This window comes from Prionailurus viverrinus, chromosome E2 (assembly GCF_022837055.1).
Source record: "Prionailurus viverrinus isolate Anna chromosome E2, UM_Priviv_1.0, whole genome shotgun sequence".
NCBI lineage: Eukaryota > Metazoa > Chordata > Mammalia > Carnivora > Felidae > Prionailurus > Prionailurus viverrinus.
In genome coordinates, this window is record NC_062575.1 from 56,651,713 (window position 1) to 56,672,631 (window position 20,919).

The 20,919-nt window shown below is 39.5% G+C and overlaps 1 protein-coding gene across 1 annotated transcript in view; it reads left to right on the forward strand.

Moving 5' to 3' along the window:
• The window catches only part of LOC125153776 (zinc finger protein 160-like), a 32,845-nt gene extending 17,806 nt beyond the window's left edge, over positions 1-15,039 (forward strand). The window contains 3 exon segments of the mRNA XM_047837296.1: positions 11,893-12,003; positions 12,006-12,882; positions 12,884-15,039. Coding sequence (XP_047693252.1) covers positions 11,893-12,003; positions 12,006-12,882; positions 12,884-13,073 — 1,178 coding nt within the window. The 3' untranslated portion in view covers positions 13,074-15,039.
• Positions 15,040-20,919: the final 5,880 nt, after the last annotated feature.

Below are 20,919 nucleotides of genomic sequence, written 5' to 3' on the forward strand. Positions count from 1 at the left end.
GGCTGCACCAGTTTGCATTCCCACCAACAGTCCAAGAGGGATCCCCTTTCTCCACATCCTCGCCAGCACCTGTTGTTTCCTGAGTTGTTAATTTTAGCCACTCTTGAGTGGTGTAAGGTGGTATCTCAGTGTGGTTTGACTTGTATTTCCCTGATGACGAGTGACGTTGACCATCTTTTCATTTGTCTGTTGGCCATCTGGTTGTCTCTTTTGGAAAAGTGTCTGTTCATGTCTTCTGCCCATTTCTTCAGTGGATTATTTGTTTTTCAGGTGTTGAGTTGGTAAGTTCTTTATAAATTTTGGATACTGGCCCTTTATCCGATATGTCATTTGCAAATTCTTTTCCCATTCCATTGGTTGCCTTTTAGTTTTGTTGATTGTTCCCTCTGCAGTGCAGAAGCTTTTTATCTTCATGAGGTCCCAATAGTTCATTTTTGCTTTTAATTTCCTTGCCTTTGGAGATGTGTTGAGCAAGATATTGCTGCAGCTTATGTCAAAAAGGTTGTTGCCTGTTTTCTCCTCTAAGGTTTTTGATGGTTTCCTGTCTCACGTTTAAGTCTTTCATCCATTTTGAGTTTATTTTTGTGTGTGGTGTGAGAAAGTGGTCTAGTTTCATTCTTCTGCATTTTGCCATCCAGTTCTCCCAGCACCATTTGCTAAACAGACTGTCTTTTTTCCATTGGATCCTCTTTCCTGCTTTGCCAAAGATTAATTGGCCATACATCTGTGGGTCCAATTCTGGGTTCTCTATTCTATTCCATTGGTCTATGTGTCTGTTTTTGTGCCAGTACCATGCTATCTTGATGATTACAGCTTTGTAGTAGAGGCTAAAGTCTGGGATTGTGATGCCTCCCACTTTGATTTTCTTGTTCAACATTCCTTTGGCTATTCGGGGTCTTTTGGGCCACACCCTTTTGTCTTCCAAACATGCTTTCTCCTTTTTTGCAAAATGGTTAGGCTGGGAATTTTCAAAATCTTGAAGTTCTGTAGTCTCTTTTTGCTTGATAATTTTATCTTCAAGTTATTTCTTTGGTCTTGTTTAACCATTAGCAGTCAGGAGGAACCAAGCGTCTTGGCTTAGAAATCTCAGCTGAAGAGCAATGGCATTGCTTGCAAGTTCTACTTTCCACAAGACAGTAGAGCATGAATGCAGTTCGGCCAAGAGAACTGTGTTCAGCTCTCTTCTTTTTGTCTTGGAGCCTATACCAGAATCACATTTAAAATTCCCTTTGTGGGGCACCTGGGTGGCTCAGTCGGTTGAGCGTCCGACTTTGGCTCAGGTCACGATCTCACAGTTGGTGAGTTCGAGCCCCGCGTCGGGCTCTGGGCTGATGGCTCAGAGCCTGGAGCCTGCTTCCGATTCTGTGTCTCCCTCTCTCTCTGCCCCTCCCCCGTTCATGCTCTGTCTCTCTCTGTCCCAAAAATAAATAAACGTTAAAAAAAATTTAAAAAAATAAAATAAAATAAAATTCCCTTTGTGACATTCTCAGCTTCCAGCATGCACCTTTACCCGTGACCCAGTTCACAGCCACATCCCCATTTTTAGGTATTTGTTGCAGAAGCTCCCTACTTCTCACGATCAAGACAATTTTCTTTCTTAGTCTGTTCAGGCTCTTGTAACAAAATACCAAAAACTGGGTGGCTTACAACAGTTGTTCCATTTGTTTTGCACAGTGCTGGAGATGGGAAGTCAAAGATCAGGGTGCCAGCATGCTTGGGTTCTGGTGAGGACCCCCTTCCTGACCACAAGCTGCTGCTGACTGCTTGTATCTTCACATGATACTAGAAAGAGCTGGCTGTCTGGCCTCTTGTAATGGCACTAATCCCATTTATGTGGGCTCCATCCTGATGACTTCATTACTTCCCAAAGCCACCACCTTCAAATATATCACCTTGGGGATTAGATTTTAACATAGAAATTTTAGGGGGCACAAACATTCAGCTCACAGTGTATGGTAATTTAATTTTTAATTTTCAAGTAACTGTCCTGATATTTTCCATCTACATTTTACTTGCTGATGAACATTGCATAAGAATTCCCATTTTTCCCATCTTCGCTAACACTTAGTATTTTCTGTTTCTTCGATAGTAGCTATCCTAATGAGTGTGAGTGATAATCTCATTGCGGTTTAGATTTGCATTTCTCTAATGGTCAGTGATACTGAACATCATTTCATAAGTTTGTTGGCCATTTGTATATCATCTGTGGAGAAATGTTGGTTCCAAAGTCCTTTGCCCATTATTTAATCAGAATATTTGTGGGTTCTGTTTTTGTTGAGCTGTAGGAGTTTGTGATATTGTGATTCGTAATAAGAAATCTGTTTGGTCTTCATTCGTGTTTCTTGCGCAGAACTTCTAAAACCCTTGGAATTTCCTGAGCAATAAGAGCAATGGGAGCATCTTTTTTTTTTAATATATATTTTTTTTACATTTATTTATTTTTGAGAGACAGAGACAGAACACAAGTGGGGGAGGGGCGTAGTGTCAGGGAGACACAGAATCTGAAGCAGGCTCCAGGCTCTGAGCTGTCAGTACAGAGCCCGACGTGGGGCTCGAACTCAGACCGCGAGATCATGACCTGAGCCAAAGTCGGATGCTTAACCGACTGCGCCACCCAGGCTCCCCACAATGGAAGCATCTTTGATCATAATTTGGTCTCTCGTCAATTCCTGAAATTGCTCAGGAGCCATAAAGATGAAATGGGTGTCTTGTTCTTCATAAGTCACCTCTCAAGCACAACCTAGTTTATGCTAATGAGGTGACTTTTGGAAATCCTGTAAAGATGGGGGGCTTTTTGCCAGGGGACACAGCCAAGTGATTGGAGGGTTGGAACTTTCAGTCCATCCCTGGACTTCTGGGAGAGGAAAGGGGCTGGAGATGGAGTTCAGCCAGCAGTGATCAGTGATTTAATCGATAATGCCTCTATAATGGAGCCTTCATAAAAACTCAAAAGGAGAGAGGTCAGAGAGCTTCTGGGCTGGTGACCAAGAGGAAATTTGTGGAGAGTGACCCACGTGGAGAGGACTCTGCACCCTTTCCTCTTGCCTTGCCCTACGTGTTCCAGAGTTACATCCTCTCGTGATGAACCAGTAATCTAGTAGGTAAAATGTTTCTTTGAGTTCTTTGAGCCAATCTAGCAAGTCAGACCCAAGGAGGGGGTTCATTGGAACTTCAGATCTATAGCTGGTCCATCAGAAGCCTAGGTGTGACAACTTGGATTTACCATTAGCATCTGAAGTGGAGGCGGCTCATGTAGGACTCAGCCCTTAACTTGTGGGACCTCCAAATAGATAACATCAGGCTTGAGTTGAATTGTCAGAACTGAGTCAGAATTGTAGGATACCTAGCTGCTGTCAGAGCATTGTTTTTTGGTATGGGGACCTCCCCACTCCCAGACCACGCACTGTGGAACTATACCCTTTTAGAGTTCTTATTTATTCTTAATACCAACCTATTATCAGATATATGATTTGCACATCTTTTCTTGTGCTCCATAGGTTGGCTTTAAGCTTTTGATTTTGTGTCCTTTGGTGTGCAGGAGTTTTTGATTTTGATGTAGTCAGTTTATCCGATTGTACTTTTGTTGCCTGTGCTTTGGTGTTATATCTGGTAAATTATTGCAAAAAGTAATGTCATGAAGCTTTTCCTCTGTTTTCTACTAGGAATTTTATTTTATTTTATTTTATTTTTATTTTATTATTTTAATTTTATTTTGTCAGTTATTTAAATTGTTAGTTTAGTTAACATGCAGTGAAGTCCTGGCTTCAGGAGTAGATTCCTGTGATTCATCTCTTACATACAACATCCAGTGCTTCTCCCAACAAGTGCCCTCCTCCATGCCTATCACCCACCTCCCCCGCTCCCCCCAGTCCTCCACCCTCTTCAACCCACAGCTTGATCTCTGTATTTAAGGGTCTCTTATGGTTTGCCTCCCTCTCTGTTTGTAAGTTATTTTTCCTTCCCTTCCCCCTTTCTGTTTAGTTTTTCAAATTCCACATATGAGTGAAATCATATATCTGTTTTTCTCTGACTTATTTCACTTAGCATAATACCCTCCAGTTCCATCCATGTAGTTGCAAATGACAAGATTTTATTCTTTTTCATTGCCAAGGAGTATTCCATTGCATATATATATATATATATATATATATATATATATATATACACATACACCACATCTTCTTTATCCCTTCTTCAGTTGATGGACATTTGGGCTCTTTCCATAATTTGGCTATTGTTGATAGTGCTGCTGTAAACATTGGGGTACATGTGCTCCTATGAATCAGCACTCCTGTATTCTGGGTCGTAGGGTAATTCTATTTTTAATTTTTTGAGCAACCTCCACTTTGTGTTCCAGAGTGGCTGCACCAGTTTGCATTCCCACCAACAGTGAAAGTGGGTTCCCCTTTTTCCACATCCTCACCAACATCTGTTATTGCCTCAGTTGTTAATTTTAGCCACTCTGACTGGTGTGAGGTGGTATCTCAATGTGGTTTTTATATTTCCCTGGTGATGAGTGATGTTGAGCATCTTTTCATGTGTCTGCCATCTGGATGTCTTCTTTGGAAAAGTATCTATTTATGTCTTCTGCCCATTTCTTCACTGGATTATTTGTTTTTTGAGTGTTGAGTTTGGTAAGTTCTTGATAGATTTTGGATACTATCCCTTTATCCTATATGTTATTTGCAAATATCTTCTCCTATTCCATCAGTTGCCTTTTAGTTTTGATGATTGTTTTCTTTGTTGTGCAGAAGATTTTTATCTTGATGAGGTCCCAGTTCATATTCTTTTTATTTCCCTTGTCTTTGGAGACATGTCAAGTAAGAAGTTGCTGTGGTCGAGGCCAAAGAGGTTGCTGCCTGTTTTCCTCTAGGATTTTGATGGTCTCCTGTCTCACGTTTAGGTCTTTCATCCAATTTGAATTTATTTTTTGTGTATGATGTGAGAAAGTGGTCTGGTTTCATTCTTCGGCATGTTGCTGTCTACTTCTCTGAGCACCATTTGCTAAAGAGACTGCCTTTTTTCCACTGGATACTCTTTCCTGCTTTGTTGAAGATTAGTTGGCCATATTTTTGTGGGTCCATTTCTCGGTTCTCTATTTTATTCCATTGGTCTATGTGTCTGTTTTTGTGCCAATACCATGCTGTCTTGATGATTACATCTTTGTAATCTAAAGTGTGGGATTATGGTGCCTCCTGCTTTGATTTTTCTTTTCAACAATACTTTGGCTATTCGGGGTCTTTTTTGGTTCCATACAAATTTTAGGATTGTTTGTTCTAACTCTGTGAAGAATACTGGTCGTATTTTGATTTGGATTGCATTGAATTTGTAGATTGCTTTGGATAGTATGGACATTTTAACAATATTTGTTCTTCCAATCCTTGAGCATGGAATGTTTTTCCGTTTCTTTGTGTCTTCTTCAATTTCTATCATGAGCTTTCTATAGTTTTCAATGTACAGATCTTTTATCTGTTTGGTTAGGTTTATTCCTAGTTCTTTTGTGGGTTTTGGTGTAATTGTAAATAGGATCTATTCCTTGATTCCTCTTTCTGCTGCTTTTTATTGGTGTATAGAAATGCAACTGATCTCTGTACACTAATTTTATATCCTGCAACTTTGCTGAATTCATGTATCAATTCTAGCAGTTTTTTTGGAGTTTTTTGGGTTTTCTATGTAGAGTATCATGTCATGTCCGAAAAGTGAACGTTTGGTCTTCTTTGCCAATGTGGATGCCTTTTTTATTTCATTTTGTTGTCTGATTGCTGAGGCTAGGACTTTCCAACCCTATGTTAAACAACAGTGGTGAGAGTGGACATCCCTGTTGTGTTCCTGACTTGGGAAAGTTCTCAATTTTTCCCAACTGAAGAGGATATTAGCTGTTTGACTTTATTTATGGCTTTTATGATGTTAAGGTATGTTCCTTCTATCCTGACTTTCTTGAGGGTTTTTATTAAGAAAGGATACTATATTTTGTCAAATGCTTTTTCTGCATCTTTTGACAGAATCATATGGTTCTTATCCTTTCTTCTATTAATGTGATATATCACGTTGATTGATTTGTGAATATTGAACCAGCCTTGCAGCCAGCAATGAATCCCACTTGATCATGCTATCAATTCTTTTAATGTACTGTTGAATTCAATTTGCTAATACCTTGTTGAGAACTTTTGCATCCGTGTTCATCAGGAATATTGGCCAGTCATTCACCTTTTTAGTGGGTTCTTTGGTAGGAATCAAGGTAATGCTGGCTTCATAGAATGAGTCTGGAAGCTTGCCTTCCATTTCTATTTTTTGGAACAGCTTGAGAAGAATAGCATTAACTCTGGTTTAAATGTCTGGTAGAATTCCCCTGGGAAGCCATCTGGCCCAGGACTCTTATTTGTTGGGAGATTTTTGATAACCGATTCAATTTCTTTGCTTCTTATGGTTTGTTCAGATTTTCTGTTTATTCCCATTTGAGTTTTGGTAGTATATGAGTGTCTAGGAATTTGTACATTTCTTCCAGATCGTCCATTTTGTTGGCATATAATTTTCCATAGTATTCTGTAATAATTGTTTGCATTTTTGTGGTGTTGGTTGTAATCTCTCCTCTTTCATTCGTGATTTTATCTATTTGGGTCCTCTGTTTTCTTTTTGAGAAGTTTGGCTAGGGGGTTATCAGGTTTTTTATATACATTACTATTATTTTTTTTCAATTTTGTTTATTCTTTCAAAAAACCAGCTCTTAGATCCATTGATGTGTTTTACTGGTTGTTGTTGTTGTTGTTGTTGTTTTCCATTCTATATTGTTTATTTCTGTTCTATTTTATTTCTTCTGCTGGCTTTGGGTTTTCTTTGCTGCTTTCTAGTTCCTTTAGGTGTGAGGTTAGGTTCTGTATTTGGGACTTTTCTTAGATAGGTCTGTACTGCAATGTATTTTCCTCTTAGGATGGCCTTGCTGCATCCCAAAGGGTTTGTACTGTCCTTCTTTCATTTTCATTTGCTTCCATATATTTTTAAATTTCTTTTTAATTTCCTGGTTGGCCTGTTCATTCTTTGGTAGGAGGTTCTTTAACCTTCATGTATTTGGGGGCTTTCCAATTTTTTTCTTGTGGTTGACTTCAAGTATGATTTCATGGTATGATCTCAATCTTTTTATACTTGTTGAAGGCTGTTTTGTGATCAGTATGTGATCTATTTTTGAGAATGTGCCATGTGCACTTGAGAAGAATGTGTATTCTGCTTTAGAATCAAAAGTTCTGAATATATCTGTTAAGTTCATCTAGTCCAATGTGTCATTCAGAGCCACTGTTTCCTATTGATTTTCTGCCTAGATGATCTGTCCATTGTTGCAAGTGGAATATTAAAGTCCCCTACAATCACGATATTATTATCTATATATTTATTCATGTTTGTGATTAATTGATTTGTATACTTGGATGCTTTCACATTGGGGACATAAACATTTACAATTGTTAGCTCTTCTTGATGGATAGACCCCTTAATGGTGATACAATGCCCTTCTTCATCTCTTGTTACAGTCTTTGTTTTAAAATCCAATTTGTTTGGGGCGCCTGGGTGGCGCAGTCGGTTAAGCGTCTGACTTCAGCCAGGTCACGATCTCACGGTCCGTGAGTTCGAGCCCCGCGTCAGGCTCTGGGCTGATGGCTCGGAGCCTGGAGCCTGTTTCCCATTCTGTGTCTCCCTCTCTCTCTGCCCTTCCCCCGTTCATGCTCTGTCTCTCTCTGTCCCAAAAATAAATAAACGTTGAAAAAAAAAAAATAAAAAAAATAAATAAAATCCAATTTGTTTGATATAAATATGGCGACCCTGGCTTTCTTTTGACGTCCAGTAGCATGATAGATGGTTCTCCACCCCCTCGCTTTCAATCTGCAGATGTCCTGAGGTCTAAAATGAGTCTTTAGTAGGCAGCATATAGATGGATCTTGCTTTTTTCTTTTTTAATCCATTCTGATACCCTATGTCTTTTGATTGGGGCATTTAGTGCATTTGCATTGAGAGTAATTATTGAAAGATATGGATTTAGTGTCATTATGTGTTCTGTAGGTTTCATGCTTGTGATGATGTCTCTGGTGCTTTGTAGTCGTTGCTGCTTTCCACTCACAGAGTTCCCCTTACGATCTCCTGCAGGGCTGGTTTAGTGGTCATGGACTCCTTTAGTTTTGTTTGGGAAAGCCTTTATCTCTCCTTCTATTCTGAATGACAGCCTTGCTGGATTCTTGGCTGCATATTTTTCCTATTCAGCACATTGAATATTTCCTGCCACTTCCTTCTGGTCTGCCAAATTGTAGTGGACAGGTCCGCTACTACCCTTTTGTGTCTACCCTTGTAGGTTAAGGCCCAGAATTCTCTCTCTGTCTTTGTATTTTGCCAGTTTCACTATGATATGTCATGGTGTTAACTTGTTTTTTATTTTGAAGGGAGTTCCCTATGCCTCCTGGACTTGGATGTCTTTTTGTTTCCCCAGATTAGGGAAGTTGTCAGCTATGGTTTGTTCAAATAAACCTTCTGCTCCTTTGTCTCTTCCTCTTCTGGAACTCCTATGATACAGGTATTATTTTATTTTATTGAATCACTTAGGTCTCTAATTCTCCTCTCGTGGCCTAGTAATTTCTTTTCCCTCTTTTTTTCAGCTCTGTCATTTTCCATAATTTTATCTTGTATCTCACTTATTCTCTCGTCTGCTCCTTCATCCTTGCTGTCACTGCATCTAGTTTATTTTGCATCTCATTTACAACATATCTTAATTCATCATGACTATTTCATAGGTCTTTGATCTAGGCAGCAATAGATACTCTGCTGTCTTCTATGTGTTTTTCAAGCCCAGCTATTAGTTTTATGGCTGTTATTCTAAATTCTTGTTCAGATATATTGTTTATATCCAGTTTGAGCAATTCTCTATCCTTTATTCCTGGAAATTCTTTTGAGGAGAATTCTTCCATTTTGTCATTTTGGGTCACTTTCTGTCTTTTACATCTTTCAATGGCTTGTTATGTGTCCTGCACCTGCAAGTACTACCATATTAGAAAGGAGTCATATACTGTCCAGGACCTGGCACTTCAGCAAGTGTTTTTGGGGTATGTTGTGTCTACTCTGTTGTTACATCTTTGGCTGTTCTATCCCACTGCTTGGAGTGGTGGATTGTTTGGACCTTCCACCAGGTGTGCTTTGATTTGTTTGTTGAAGTAACCCAGAAAAAAGGAAAAAAAAAGAGCACGTGAACCTTATCCCATACAAAGAGAGAAATGAAAGGGGCAGGGGAAAAAAAAAGGCCAGGCAGAGAATCAAAGAAACTATAAGGCTTAATCCAGAGAGAGAGGAAAATAAAGAAGAAAGAGATACAGAAAAGGTGTAAAAAGAATAGAATAAAAATGCCTGGTTAAACAAATGAACACCTAGAACAGAAAGAAAAAAAAGGATATATGTGTGTGTGTGTGTGTGTGTGTGTGTGTGTGTGTACTTATATGTATATACACTTTTATGTGTAAACACATGCACATATATATGTATATGTAAATATATAAAAAAATAAGAATTGACCAAAAATTAAAGCAGAAACTATAAGCCTGATTCCAAAGGGAAGAAAAAAAATCAGAGGGTATAAAGTAAAAGAAGGGAAGAGAGAAGGAAAGAAAAGAAAAAAAAAAAGAATATTTAAAACAAACTAGACTAACCTATAAAACCACAGGACAGTTGTCTGTTGGTGCCTGGGATCAGTGGCTATGCTGATCTCGAGGATAGACTATCTGGTTTGGTTAGTGTCAGCCCTACTCTGGTAGAAAAGCCATTATCAGGCATGGAGGGGTGGGGTTTGGTGCACGTGGGTCCTGCCTCCACTGGGGGCCTCTGTCCTGTTCCCTGAAACTCCATTGTGTTGGTGATGGGGTGGAAATGGCGACACCCAATTCTCTCCTCCCCAGACTGGATGTTTCAAACCATGCTAGTCAGGCAGCCCTCATAGGGTAGCATGGGCAGTCTGCCTGCCCCGCTCCACAGTCCTGTGCACCTCCTAGGCTCTCAGCTGGGATGAAAACCTGGTGACTGAAAGGATCCTGTACCACGTGGACCTGTTCTGGGGTAATACCATCCAGGCACCCCTAGAATATTTTATTTATTATTGTTTATTGTGATTTACGATGATGATCTTTTATCATGTTTTATGCAATAGAACTGACCTGCATCACTTGTGAATAGTGTGAATAGCCTATTCTTCATGGGTACAGATAATTTTATAACAGGTATTTATAAAATTTAGTTTGGTAAACATTGTTTTATTAAATTCTTCATTTTCTCAATGCTATATTTATTTTGGAATTCTGGATTCTCATTTATTTAGATTATCCATCAGATAAGCTTGATTTGGATTACTTACCATTGTAATACACTATCTGTCCTGCAGCATTTATTTATATGACATATACAGAAATTATGTATAATACTTTTTTCTCATCGGTTATGAGAAATGTATTTACTGCCAATTGGTATGTGCTTTGGGGTCATGGTGGAAAAATACTGTATCTTAGAACATGTGTGGACAAGGATGTGGAGAAAAAGGAACCCTTTTGTACTGTTGGTGTGAATGCAAATTGGTACAGCCACTGTGGAATAGAGTATGAAGGTTCCTCAGAAAGTTAAAAATAGAGCTACCTGGGGTGCCTGGGTGCCTCAGTCAGTTGAGTGTGCGACTTTAGCTCAGGTCACGATCTCATGGTTTGTAGGTTTGAGTCCCATCTCAGACTGGGCTTTGCACTGACAACTCAGCCTGAAGCCTGCTTCCTATTCTTTGTATCTCTCTCCCTCTCCCCCTCCTCTGCTGGTACTCCGTGACTCAAAAATGATTAAACGTTAAAAAAAAAAAAAAAAAAGCTATCATACAATCCCATTATCACACTAGTGGGTATTTACCCAAACATTACAAAAACACTAATTCAGAGGGATACATGTACCCCTATGTCAGTAGCATTATTTACAATAGCCAAATCATGGCAGCAGCCCAGGTGTCCATTGGTAGATGAATGGGTAAAGAATATATGGTATATATATATACAATGGCATATTATTCAGCCATAAAAGAATGAAATCTTGCCATTTACAACTACATGGATGGAGCTAGACAGTATAATGCTCAATGAAATAAGTCTGTCAGAGAAAGACAACCATATGATTTCACTCGTATGTGGAATTTAAGAAAGAAAGCAAACAAGCAAAGGGAAAAAAGAAAAGACAAACCAAGAAACACTTTTTTTTAAAGCTTATTTATTTTAAGAGAGAGAGAGAATCCCAGGCACACTCCACACTGTCCGTGCAGAGCCCGATGCAGGGCTCAAACTCACAAACCATGAGATCATGACCTGAGCTGAAGCCAGGCACTTAACCCACCGAGCCACCCAGGCACCCCAAGAAACAGACTCTTAACTATAGAGAACAAACCGATGGCACCAGAGGGGAGGTGGGTGGGCCATGGTTCAAGAGGTGATGAAGACGAAGGAGCACACGTGCCCTGATGAGCCCTGGGCGATGTGTGGAAGTGCTGAGTCACTTTATTGTACCCCTGAAATTAACAGAACACTGTATGTTAACTATACTGGAATTTAAAAGGAAAGAAAAATACCCTTTCTTTGAGAGATAACATAATTTTGTACAGTGTGAGTGTTTTTGTCATTGGGTGTTTGAAACCAGGCTATCCTGAGATTAATTTGTATTACAGATGAGCACTCTTTAGTAAAAAATCCTGTTCCTTTAGGTATTCCTAAAATTTTGGAGATCATGGAAAAGTTTTATGACTGTGCTCAGTACAAGTATTACTTTTATTGTTATATGTTGAGAACATAACATTACATTTGTTTGCAAACTGTAATTAAGAGGATACCTCTGGCTCTTTATATTTTGTAGATGTTTCTCCTACACACGTGATCAAGAAATTACAACCAAAGGAGTATAGTAATACAGGAGAAGTATTCTAGGCAATGATGTTGGAAAGACACAAAGGCCACGAAATCAAAGATTTTGCTTCAGGGAAATCCAGAAAAATGTGCATGACTTTGAGTGGCCGTGGAGAGACGATGAAATAAATTACAGAGACATGCCTGTAACCCGTAAATACAGTCTCACTGATAGAAGAGATCAATCTGGTACAAGGGATGCAGGAAACAAGCCTGTTGTAAATAGGCCTGGATTAAGCTTTCAGGATGAATGGCACGTGTTTCATACTGAAGGGAAAATGTATGGATGTAATCAAGTTGATAAGCGTGTCAACACTGGTTCCTCAGTTTCACCACTTCAAGAAATTTCTCCTAGTGTCCAAACCAACATTTCTAATAAACATGGGAGTGATTTTATTCAGACTTCGACACTAACACATGATGAGAAATCATATGGGGAAAAACCTTACAAATGTCATGACTGTGGCAAAACCTTTAATCAGGGTTCACACCTCAGCATACATCAGATAATTCATACAGGAAAGAAACCATATAAATGTCATGTATGTGAAAAGCTCTTCAGTCAAAATTCACACCTTGCAAATCACCAGAGAATACACGCTGGACAGAAACCTTACAAATGTAACGGGTGTGGCAAAGCCTTTAGTGTACATTCAAGCCTAACAAACCAACAGCTAATCCATACTGGAGAGAAACCTTACCAATGTAGTGAATGTGGCAAGGCTTTTTGCCAGAGTTCAAAACTGGTAAAACATCACAGAATTCATAGAGAGAAACCACACAAGTGTAATGAGTGTGGTAAAGCTTTTATCCAAAGTTCAAACCTGGTTGACCATCAGAAAAGTCATACTGGAGAGAAACCATATAAATGTACTGAATGTGGCAAGGCCTTCAGGATTCACCAGAGAATTCATGCTGGAAAGAAACCTTTCAAATGCCATGTGTGGCAAAGCCTTTACTCAGGGCTCACACCTCACTAAACATCAGATAATCCATACTGGAGAGAAACCTTACCGATGTAATGAATGTGGCAAAGCCTTTACCAAGCATTCACACCCTAGGCATCATGGGAGAAATTATACTGGAGAGAAGTCATATCCATGTGTTGAATGTGGCAAAACCTTTCGGTAATGGTCTGACATCAGGATTCACCAAAGAATTCATGCTGGACAGAAACCTTTCAAATGTAATGAGTATGGAAAAGCCTTTACTCAAGGCTCACACCTCAGTACACATCAAATAATCCATACCAGAGAGAAACTTTACAAGTGTAATGAGTGTGGCAAGGTCTTCAGTCAAAATTCACACCTTATAAATCCCCAGAGAATCCATACAGGCGAGAGACCTTTCAAATGTAAGGAGTGTGGCAAATCCTTCAGCATCCATGCAAGCTTAAATAAACATCAGGTAATCCATACGGGCGAGAGACCTTACAAATGTAATGAGTGTGGCAAGGCTTTTATCACGGGCTCACACCTTAGACTTCATGAGAAAATTCATTCTGGAGAAAAAACATACAAATGTATTGAATGTGGCAAGGCTTTTAGACAATGGTCTGACCTCAGGATTCACCAAAGAATTCATCCTGGAGAAAAACCTTACAAATGCCATGAGCGTGGCAAAGCCTTTACTCGAGGCTCACCCCTCACCAGTCATCAGATAATCCATACTGGAGAGAGCCTTATAAATGTACTGAATGTGGCAAGGCTTTTAGGTATTGCCTTAAACTCAGGGTTCACCAAATCATTCATATTTACAAATGCAACAAATGTGGCAATGTTTTAAATTAGTACTCTTCACTGGATATGAGTAAATATCCTGGAGAGAAACCACACAGATGTAATGTGTGTGACAAGGATTTTACCCAAAGATCAAAAGTTCGGGAACATACTAGAGCATATACCTTATAAATGCGATGAGTGTGGCAAAGCTCTTAGCTTGAGTTCCAAGTATTTTGCAACAAGAGTCGATGTTGAAAGGAAACCATGTAAGTGTTTGTGGCAGAGCCATTATCCAGTCCTTGCAGAGAAATCACAGAAAACTAATGTGCGTGCTAAGGCTTTTGCCCCAAGGCCAAAACATCAGAGGATTTATATTGAAGAGCCACCTTACAAATGGAAATAATGCCATAAGGCTTTCATTAAGTGCTCACACCTTTGGAGTAATGAGAGAATTTATGCAGGGAAACTATACCAAATATGCTGAATGTGGAGATACCTTTAAGAAACTGTGCGTCCTTAGGATTCACCAACAAATTGGTACTGGGGAGATTCCTTGCAAATCCTTACAAATATGATAAGTATTTTGACCAGTTCACAGAACAGACCACACATTAGAGAATCCAGGCGTAATTGGATCCAACTGGAATAACTAGGACTTTAGAACTCGGAGATTAACCTGAAATGTTCCACACTGCATGATAATTATGTCACAAATTGTTAAAACTCCTATATCATGGGAACAAGGACATGTGTGGAAGTAGCTCATGATTTTCTGTGTATAAGATACTTACCTGAGTTTTCTTGAAAAGGCTATATTTTATGAGTTTGAGTTACATTTTATTTATGAGTTTCACCCTCAAGTTTGAAATCTGTTGATCTTAAGCCTTTCCTGATGGTCTCTGAGGAGCAGTCATAAGATGAAGGGGCCTACTTCATTGTGTGTGACCCATTCATATCCGTGTTCCCTGGAACAGCAAGGACACGGAGTTGTCAGATTCAATTTTGTGTGAATTTGCATGGGGTAGGGGCAGAGAATAATGCAAAATCACCCTTGAAGTTGTCATGCGTGTTATGATCAGGGCACTCTCTTCTCTAGATGAGTTACAGGGACCTTTTCATGAGATGATGGTGATAGTTTGTTTGCTAGGGACAGATTATGTGGTAGAAACAACACAGGGGAAAATAGTAATAGCTGTGCTATACTATCAATGACAAACTGATGGATCATTAATGCCATTTCCCTTTTCTTGGAAAATGAAGAGAGCAGTTATCTGAGAGGGCAGTTGAATCCAGAGAACCAGAACAGTATGTTCATGATTCATAGTTAACTCCTGCCATTACATTTTGCTACTATTTTCTGCAGGATGTATCACAAGTCTCACATTTTCATTAATAAAGTTTAAATAATTTTTCCCCATAACCCTGAAGGAGTCATGTTCTTTTTCTAACACAGTTTTATCCCACCTCTATAGAGTACTTTGTAACACATACTAACAACCTTTAGGCTCTCAAGGTTGAAGGAACCTATAATAATTTCCTTCCAGGATAGAATTAAAGAACAGAGAGTTTGAGGATTATATACTTACACTTTGCACTTGAGTTCTTCTCTCCATACTTTGCCGCAGGATATTTATGTAGTTACAATGAAATGCCACAGCAGTGCAAGTTCAATATTCTGATCCCCTAAAACCTGCCCCCCATTCATGAATATGCACCATATGATTCTATTTCATGTGTTTTGTGCCCACATAAAACCCATGGTTTCCACGATGATGTAAATAAAATGAAAATAGGAACATAGTACACATGAAAAATTTGGAAATAAAATAATTTCAGAAATAAGGCCAAAAATAATTGTTTTCAGCTTGGAACAATAAAGAAATAATTTAGAATGAACAATATACAATGGGAACATTTGTTTCATAGTTAAACTAGAAATTTCACATATTCATTGTCTAACACATTTTTTGTTAACTTCTACTTGTGGCCGTCCACTGGAACAGATGGAACCCTAACCAAAGTTGGGTTTGGATATCGAGACTGGTGGTGCCATGCACTAAAAGTGTGATGAGAACACATACTGTAATTAAGATTTCTAGGGAGAGCACAGACTTCCAAGCTGGTCAAAAAAAAAAAAAAAATGGCTTGAGGGAACAGGAAATGGTGAGTGGTTTGGTGTGTTTTGGGTGGTGACTGGGTGGAGCTGGGGGAGGATGCCTTCTGTGGTTTGAACTTTGGGCTGATACCAAAGGAAGCACCAGGCTTTTCTCTCAGCTTGGGCAGGTGGGCAGAACAGATGTGGTGGTGAGGCTTAAAAGGTGTCAGTCATCAGCCACCAAAAAAATGGATACTCTTTAGTAATACACTGAATATGTACTCTTGAAACTCCTGATTTCTTGGTTGGGAAAGACAAACTTTTCTTCATGCTAGTTTGTTACATTCCTTTTCCTTCTGTACACCTGGATTCCATTGTATGATGTGCTTGTTGAAATGCTTATAGAATACTATTGAGATAAATTGCCGTAAGATATTTTTATAATAACTTAATGAAGATCTTTGGAAATGTTTATTAGATCATAAATGTTACTAAACAATTTTATTAGAACAATTTTCCAGAGGATTTTAAAATGTGAATTTCAAAGTATGGTCTTGAGCAATTCATTCCATGGCTCATTTTCAACTGTAGTGAAACTTTTTTTTATACAATTTTCCCTTGCCATTATCTTTTCTTTTTTCTTTTTTTTTTTTTTAATTTTTTTTTCAACGTTTATTTATTTTTGGGACAGAGAGAGACAGAGCATGGACGGGGGAGGGGCAGAGAGAGAGGGAGACACAGAATCGGAAACAGGCTCCAGGCTCTGAGCCATCAGCCCAGAGCCCGAGGCGGGGCTCAAACTCACGGACCGCGAGATCGTGACCTGGCTGAAGTCGGACGCTTAACCGACTGCGCCACCCAGGCGCCCCGTCATTATCTTTTCTTTCCACACGTTGTGACCCAGATTGTATGTTTCATTTACATTTTTTCCCCAGTTTACACCAAGGGATACATAAGTCAGTGGGTTGTTGGGAGACTCTTGTGACGTGAAAAATGCATCTGAGATGGTGACAGGTACAAAGTAGGTGCTAAATCTGAAGAGTTCCTTCAGGTCTTGAGTGAAATAACTTGAAACATCTTAACTGTAGTAGTTGGCTGTGGTCTGGTGCTTGGAAACCAAGTGTGTGGAGGTTAAGGAGCACAGTGAAGTAAATGAAAAATAATGATGAATAAGATAGAAAGTCCCAGGGGCGCCTGGGTGGCGTAGTTGGTTAAGCGTCCGACTTCAGCCAGGTCACGATCTTGCGGTCCTTGAGTTCGAGCCCCGCCTCGGGCTCTGGGCTGATGGCTCAGAGCCTGGAGCCTGCTTCCGATTCTGTGTCTCCCTCTCTCTCTGCCCCTCCCCCGTTCATGCTCTGTCTCTCTCTGTCCCAAAAATAAATAAACGTTGAAAAAAAATTTTTTTAAAAAGATAGAAAGTCCCTGCGATTCCAACCCCAGTGTCTGAAAAGGAGATGATCTGTATTGCCAGTTGCCTGGAGGCCATTCTGCCACTTTCCAGTGACTGATTCTTGTCTTCAGAGCCACAGGTCCCTGCACTGGAATGTGGGCTCATATTTCTTTTACTTTTTCTTTTCTAAGCAATCATACATGGATTGTTTTTAAGTAGGTTTCATGCCCAGCTCAGAACCCAATGGACAGCTTGAACTCCTGACCCTGAAATCAAGACCTGAGCTGAGGTCAAAAGTCAGACACCTAACCAACTGAGCCACCCAGGCACCCCGGTATTGTACTTTTAATTTCAGGTTCAAGGTGTAAATTGCTAGTATATAGAAATGCAGTGGATTTTTGCATGCTTCTGTGTTCTGGCACTTTGTAAATTTTCGTTCTAGAAATTTTTGTACGTTCCTTTGTATTTTCTATATATACCACTTCAAAAATATCCCTGTTGATGCTGTGACAAATTACCACAGCCTGAATGACTTTAACAAATCTATTCTCTTACAGTTCCGGAGGCGAAATGTGTAAAATGGATCCATAGCGCCGTGCTCCGTCTGGATATGCCAGGTCAGATTTTGTTTCCTTACCTTCCCATGTCTGGAGGCCACTTATATCCTCTGCCTCATGGTGGTCCCCTTCCTCCCTCTTTAAAGCCAGCAGGATAGCATCTTCAAACTTGTTTACCTCTGTCATCACTTCACCAACCTTTACATAAGTAACTCTACCTGCATCCTTCTTAAAAGTCCCTCGGGACCATATCGCATTTACCAGATCATCCAGGATAATCGCCCACCTCATGATCTTCACCATAGCACATCTGCAGACTCCCTTTCGACATTCACAGTAACACTCCCACGTGATAGGCACGAGGACATGGCCATCCTTTGGGATGAGTATGTTATCCAGCCTAACACAACCATGATGGCTTCTGCAAGTAACTACTATTTTATCTTCCTTTTCTCTCGTTATCACTTTTGTTTACTCCTCTTCTGTCACTGACTAGAACTTCTACTAACATGTCAAATATCAGTGTGGAGAGTGGACATCCTTGCCTTGTTTCCAGTCTCTGAAGAAAAGCATCCAGTCTTTCACCATTAGGGATGAAGCTTGCTGTAAGTTTTTTGCAGGTGTTCTTTACTGAGTGTAGGAAATTTCCCTCTGTTCCTAGTTTTCTGAAAGTTTAGATCATAAATAGGTGTTGAATTTTGTCAAATGCTCCTCTGTATCAATTGACAGGATCCTGTGATTTTTCCTGTCCAGCATGTTAACATGATGGCTCATACTGCTGGAATTTGAAACTGCTTTCTGTCCCCCAAATAAACCCATTTGGTCATGGTGTACAATTCTTTCTGTGTATTGCTGACTTCCACTGTTAATAGTTTGCTAAGAATTTTTGCACCTTCGTTTGGGATTTCTTTGGTAGTTATCTCCCCCTGCCTCCTTAATGTTTTTGTGTAGTTTGGTATTATGCTAATACCGGCCTCATACGGTTAGTTGGGTAAAGTATTCACTCTTCTATTTTCTGAGACACATTGTGTAGAATTCCTTTTAATAATTTGTAGGTTTGATAGAATTGCCTAGTGTTGGTGTTGTGACTTTGTTGTACTAATATTTGTTGAGTCCTAGATGTCAGATGGTGAGCCATGGTTCAACAAGAGATTGTAAGAGAAAGTGAAGTAGAGAAGTTTATTAGTCACAGATCATGGGGGAGCTATTCTGCACACCTATGTGGGTTGTGTGAGGAGATTAAGGCAGGGTATAGGCAGAACTCTTAGGGCAGGACCAAGGGCACATGGCTTTATTAGGGCCCCTCAATGGAATGCTTTAAGGTTCTAGGCTAAGGCTGCAATGGTCAATTCAAACCAAACAGAGCAGGGTTTCGGTAAGCTTTAGGAGGTGTGTGTGTGTGGGGGGGGGGTCTTATCTAAAGGGGACAAGAGGAAGATCCTGGGAGATGGGGGAGAATGCTTATCATAGGGATGATTGGGAGAGTCCTATCTTGACATTTGCTTCTGACTGCGTGGGCTCTTACTAGGGTATGTGCTCAAGGGAATGGCTAGTATCAGTTCAAGGTCCCTACAGACCACCTGGCCACACAGAATGGATGGTGAGGCACCAGTATTAGCTAAACTCTCAACATTCACTGTATGTGCCTGTAGGTGTATTTTGGGGAGGCAATTTTAAGATTACAAACTTACTCTGCAATTCAAGTCATTCCTATCATTTGTTTCACATGGGTGATTTGTGGTAAGGTGTACCTTTAGAGGAATTGTTCCATTTCACCTAAAGTTTCAAGTATTTGTATGTAGAGTTTTGTATTAATTCCTTACTACCCTGTTGATGTCTCCAGGTTCTGGAGTAATATTCCCTGTTTAATTTGTTAGGAGGAATTTGTGTTTTCTCTTATATTCTTTGGTAGTTTTACTAGTGAGTCATGAACTTTATTGACTTTTTCAGTGAACTGCCTCTTTGTTTTATTTTCTCTCCTGTTTTCCTTGGTTCAATTTTACTTATTTTTGCTCTTGTCTTTATTATTTCCTCTGCTTCATTTGTGGTTTTTTTCTCTTCTGATTTCTTACTGCAGTTTAGATTTTTCTTGGATATTTCCCCTCTTTTCTAGTATAAACATTGAGAACTATCAGTTTCCCTCTCAGTACTGCTTTAGTTGAGCCCCACAGATACATGTTGTATTTTCATTTTCTTTCAGCCTGTGTCTTTCCCTTGAGTCTTTGTCTTCTTCCTGTGGATTATTTGGAAGGTATGTTGTTCAATTCCCAAGTGTTTGGAGATTTTCCTGTTTTCGGTTTTTGTTTTGTATTTGGATTCCATTGTGGGCAGTGAACATACTCTATGATTCTGTTCTTTTAAATTTGTTGAAGGGTGTCTTAGGACCTAGGATATGATCTGTCTTGGCATATTTTCTTTCTTTCTTTCTTTCTTTCTTTCTTTCTTTCTTTCTTTCTTTCTTTCTTTTTCTTAATTTACATGCAAGTTAGATAACATATAGAGCAATAATGAATTCAGGAGTAGAATCCAGTGATTCATCCTCTATGTATAACACCCAGTGCTTATCCCAACAAGTGTCTTCCTTAGTGCCCCTTACACATTTAGCCCATCGCCTCACCCACACCCCTTCCAGCAATCCTCAGTTCTCTATATTTAAGAGTCTATTATGTTTTGTCCTCTCCCTGTTTTTATATTTTTGCTTTCCTTCTCTTATGTTCATCTGTTTTGTCTTTCATCAATATTTGTCTTTTTTGACTAATTTTGCTTAGCATGATACCCTCTAGTATCTGGTTCCATCCACGTTGTTGCAAATGCAAGATTTCGTTCTTTTTCTTTGCCGAGTAATATTCCATAGTATATATATGTGTGTGTGTGTGTGTGTGTGTGTGTGTGTGTGTGTGTGTGCGCGCGCTCTATGCATACTTTGGCTATTGTTGATAATGCAGCTATAAACATTGGGGTGCATGTGCCCCTTCAAAATAGCACATACTTATCCCTGGGGTAAATACCTAGTAATTCAATTTCTGGGTCACAGGGTAGTTTCTATTTTTAATTTTTTGAGGAATCTCCATACTGTTTTCCAGAGTGGCTGCACCAGTTTGCATTCCCATCAGCAGTGCAAAAGTGCACTGAGTTACCTGAGTTGTTAATGTTAGCCATTCTGACAGGCGTAAGGTGACATCTCATTGTGGTTTCGATTTGAATTTCCCTGATG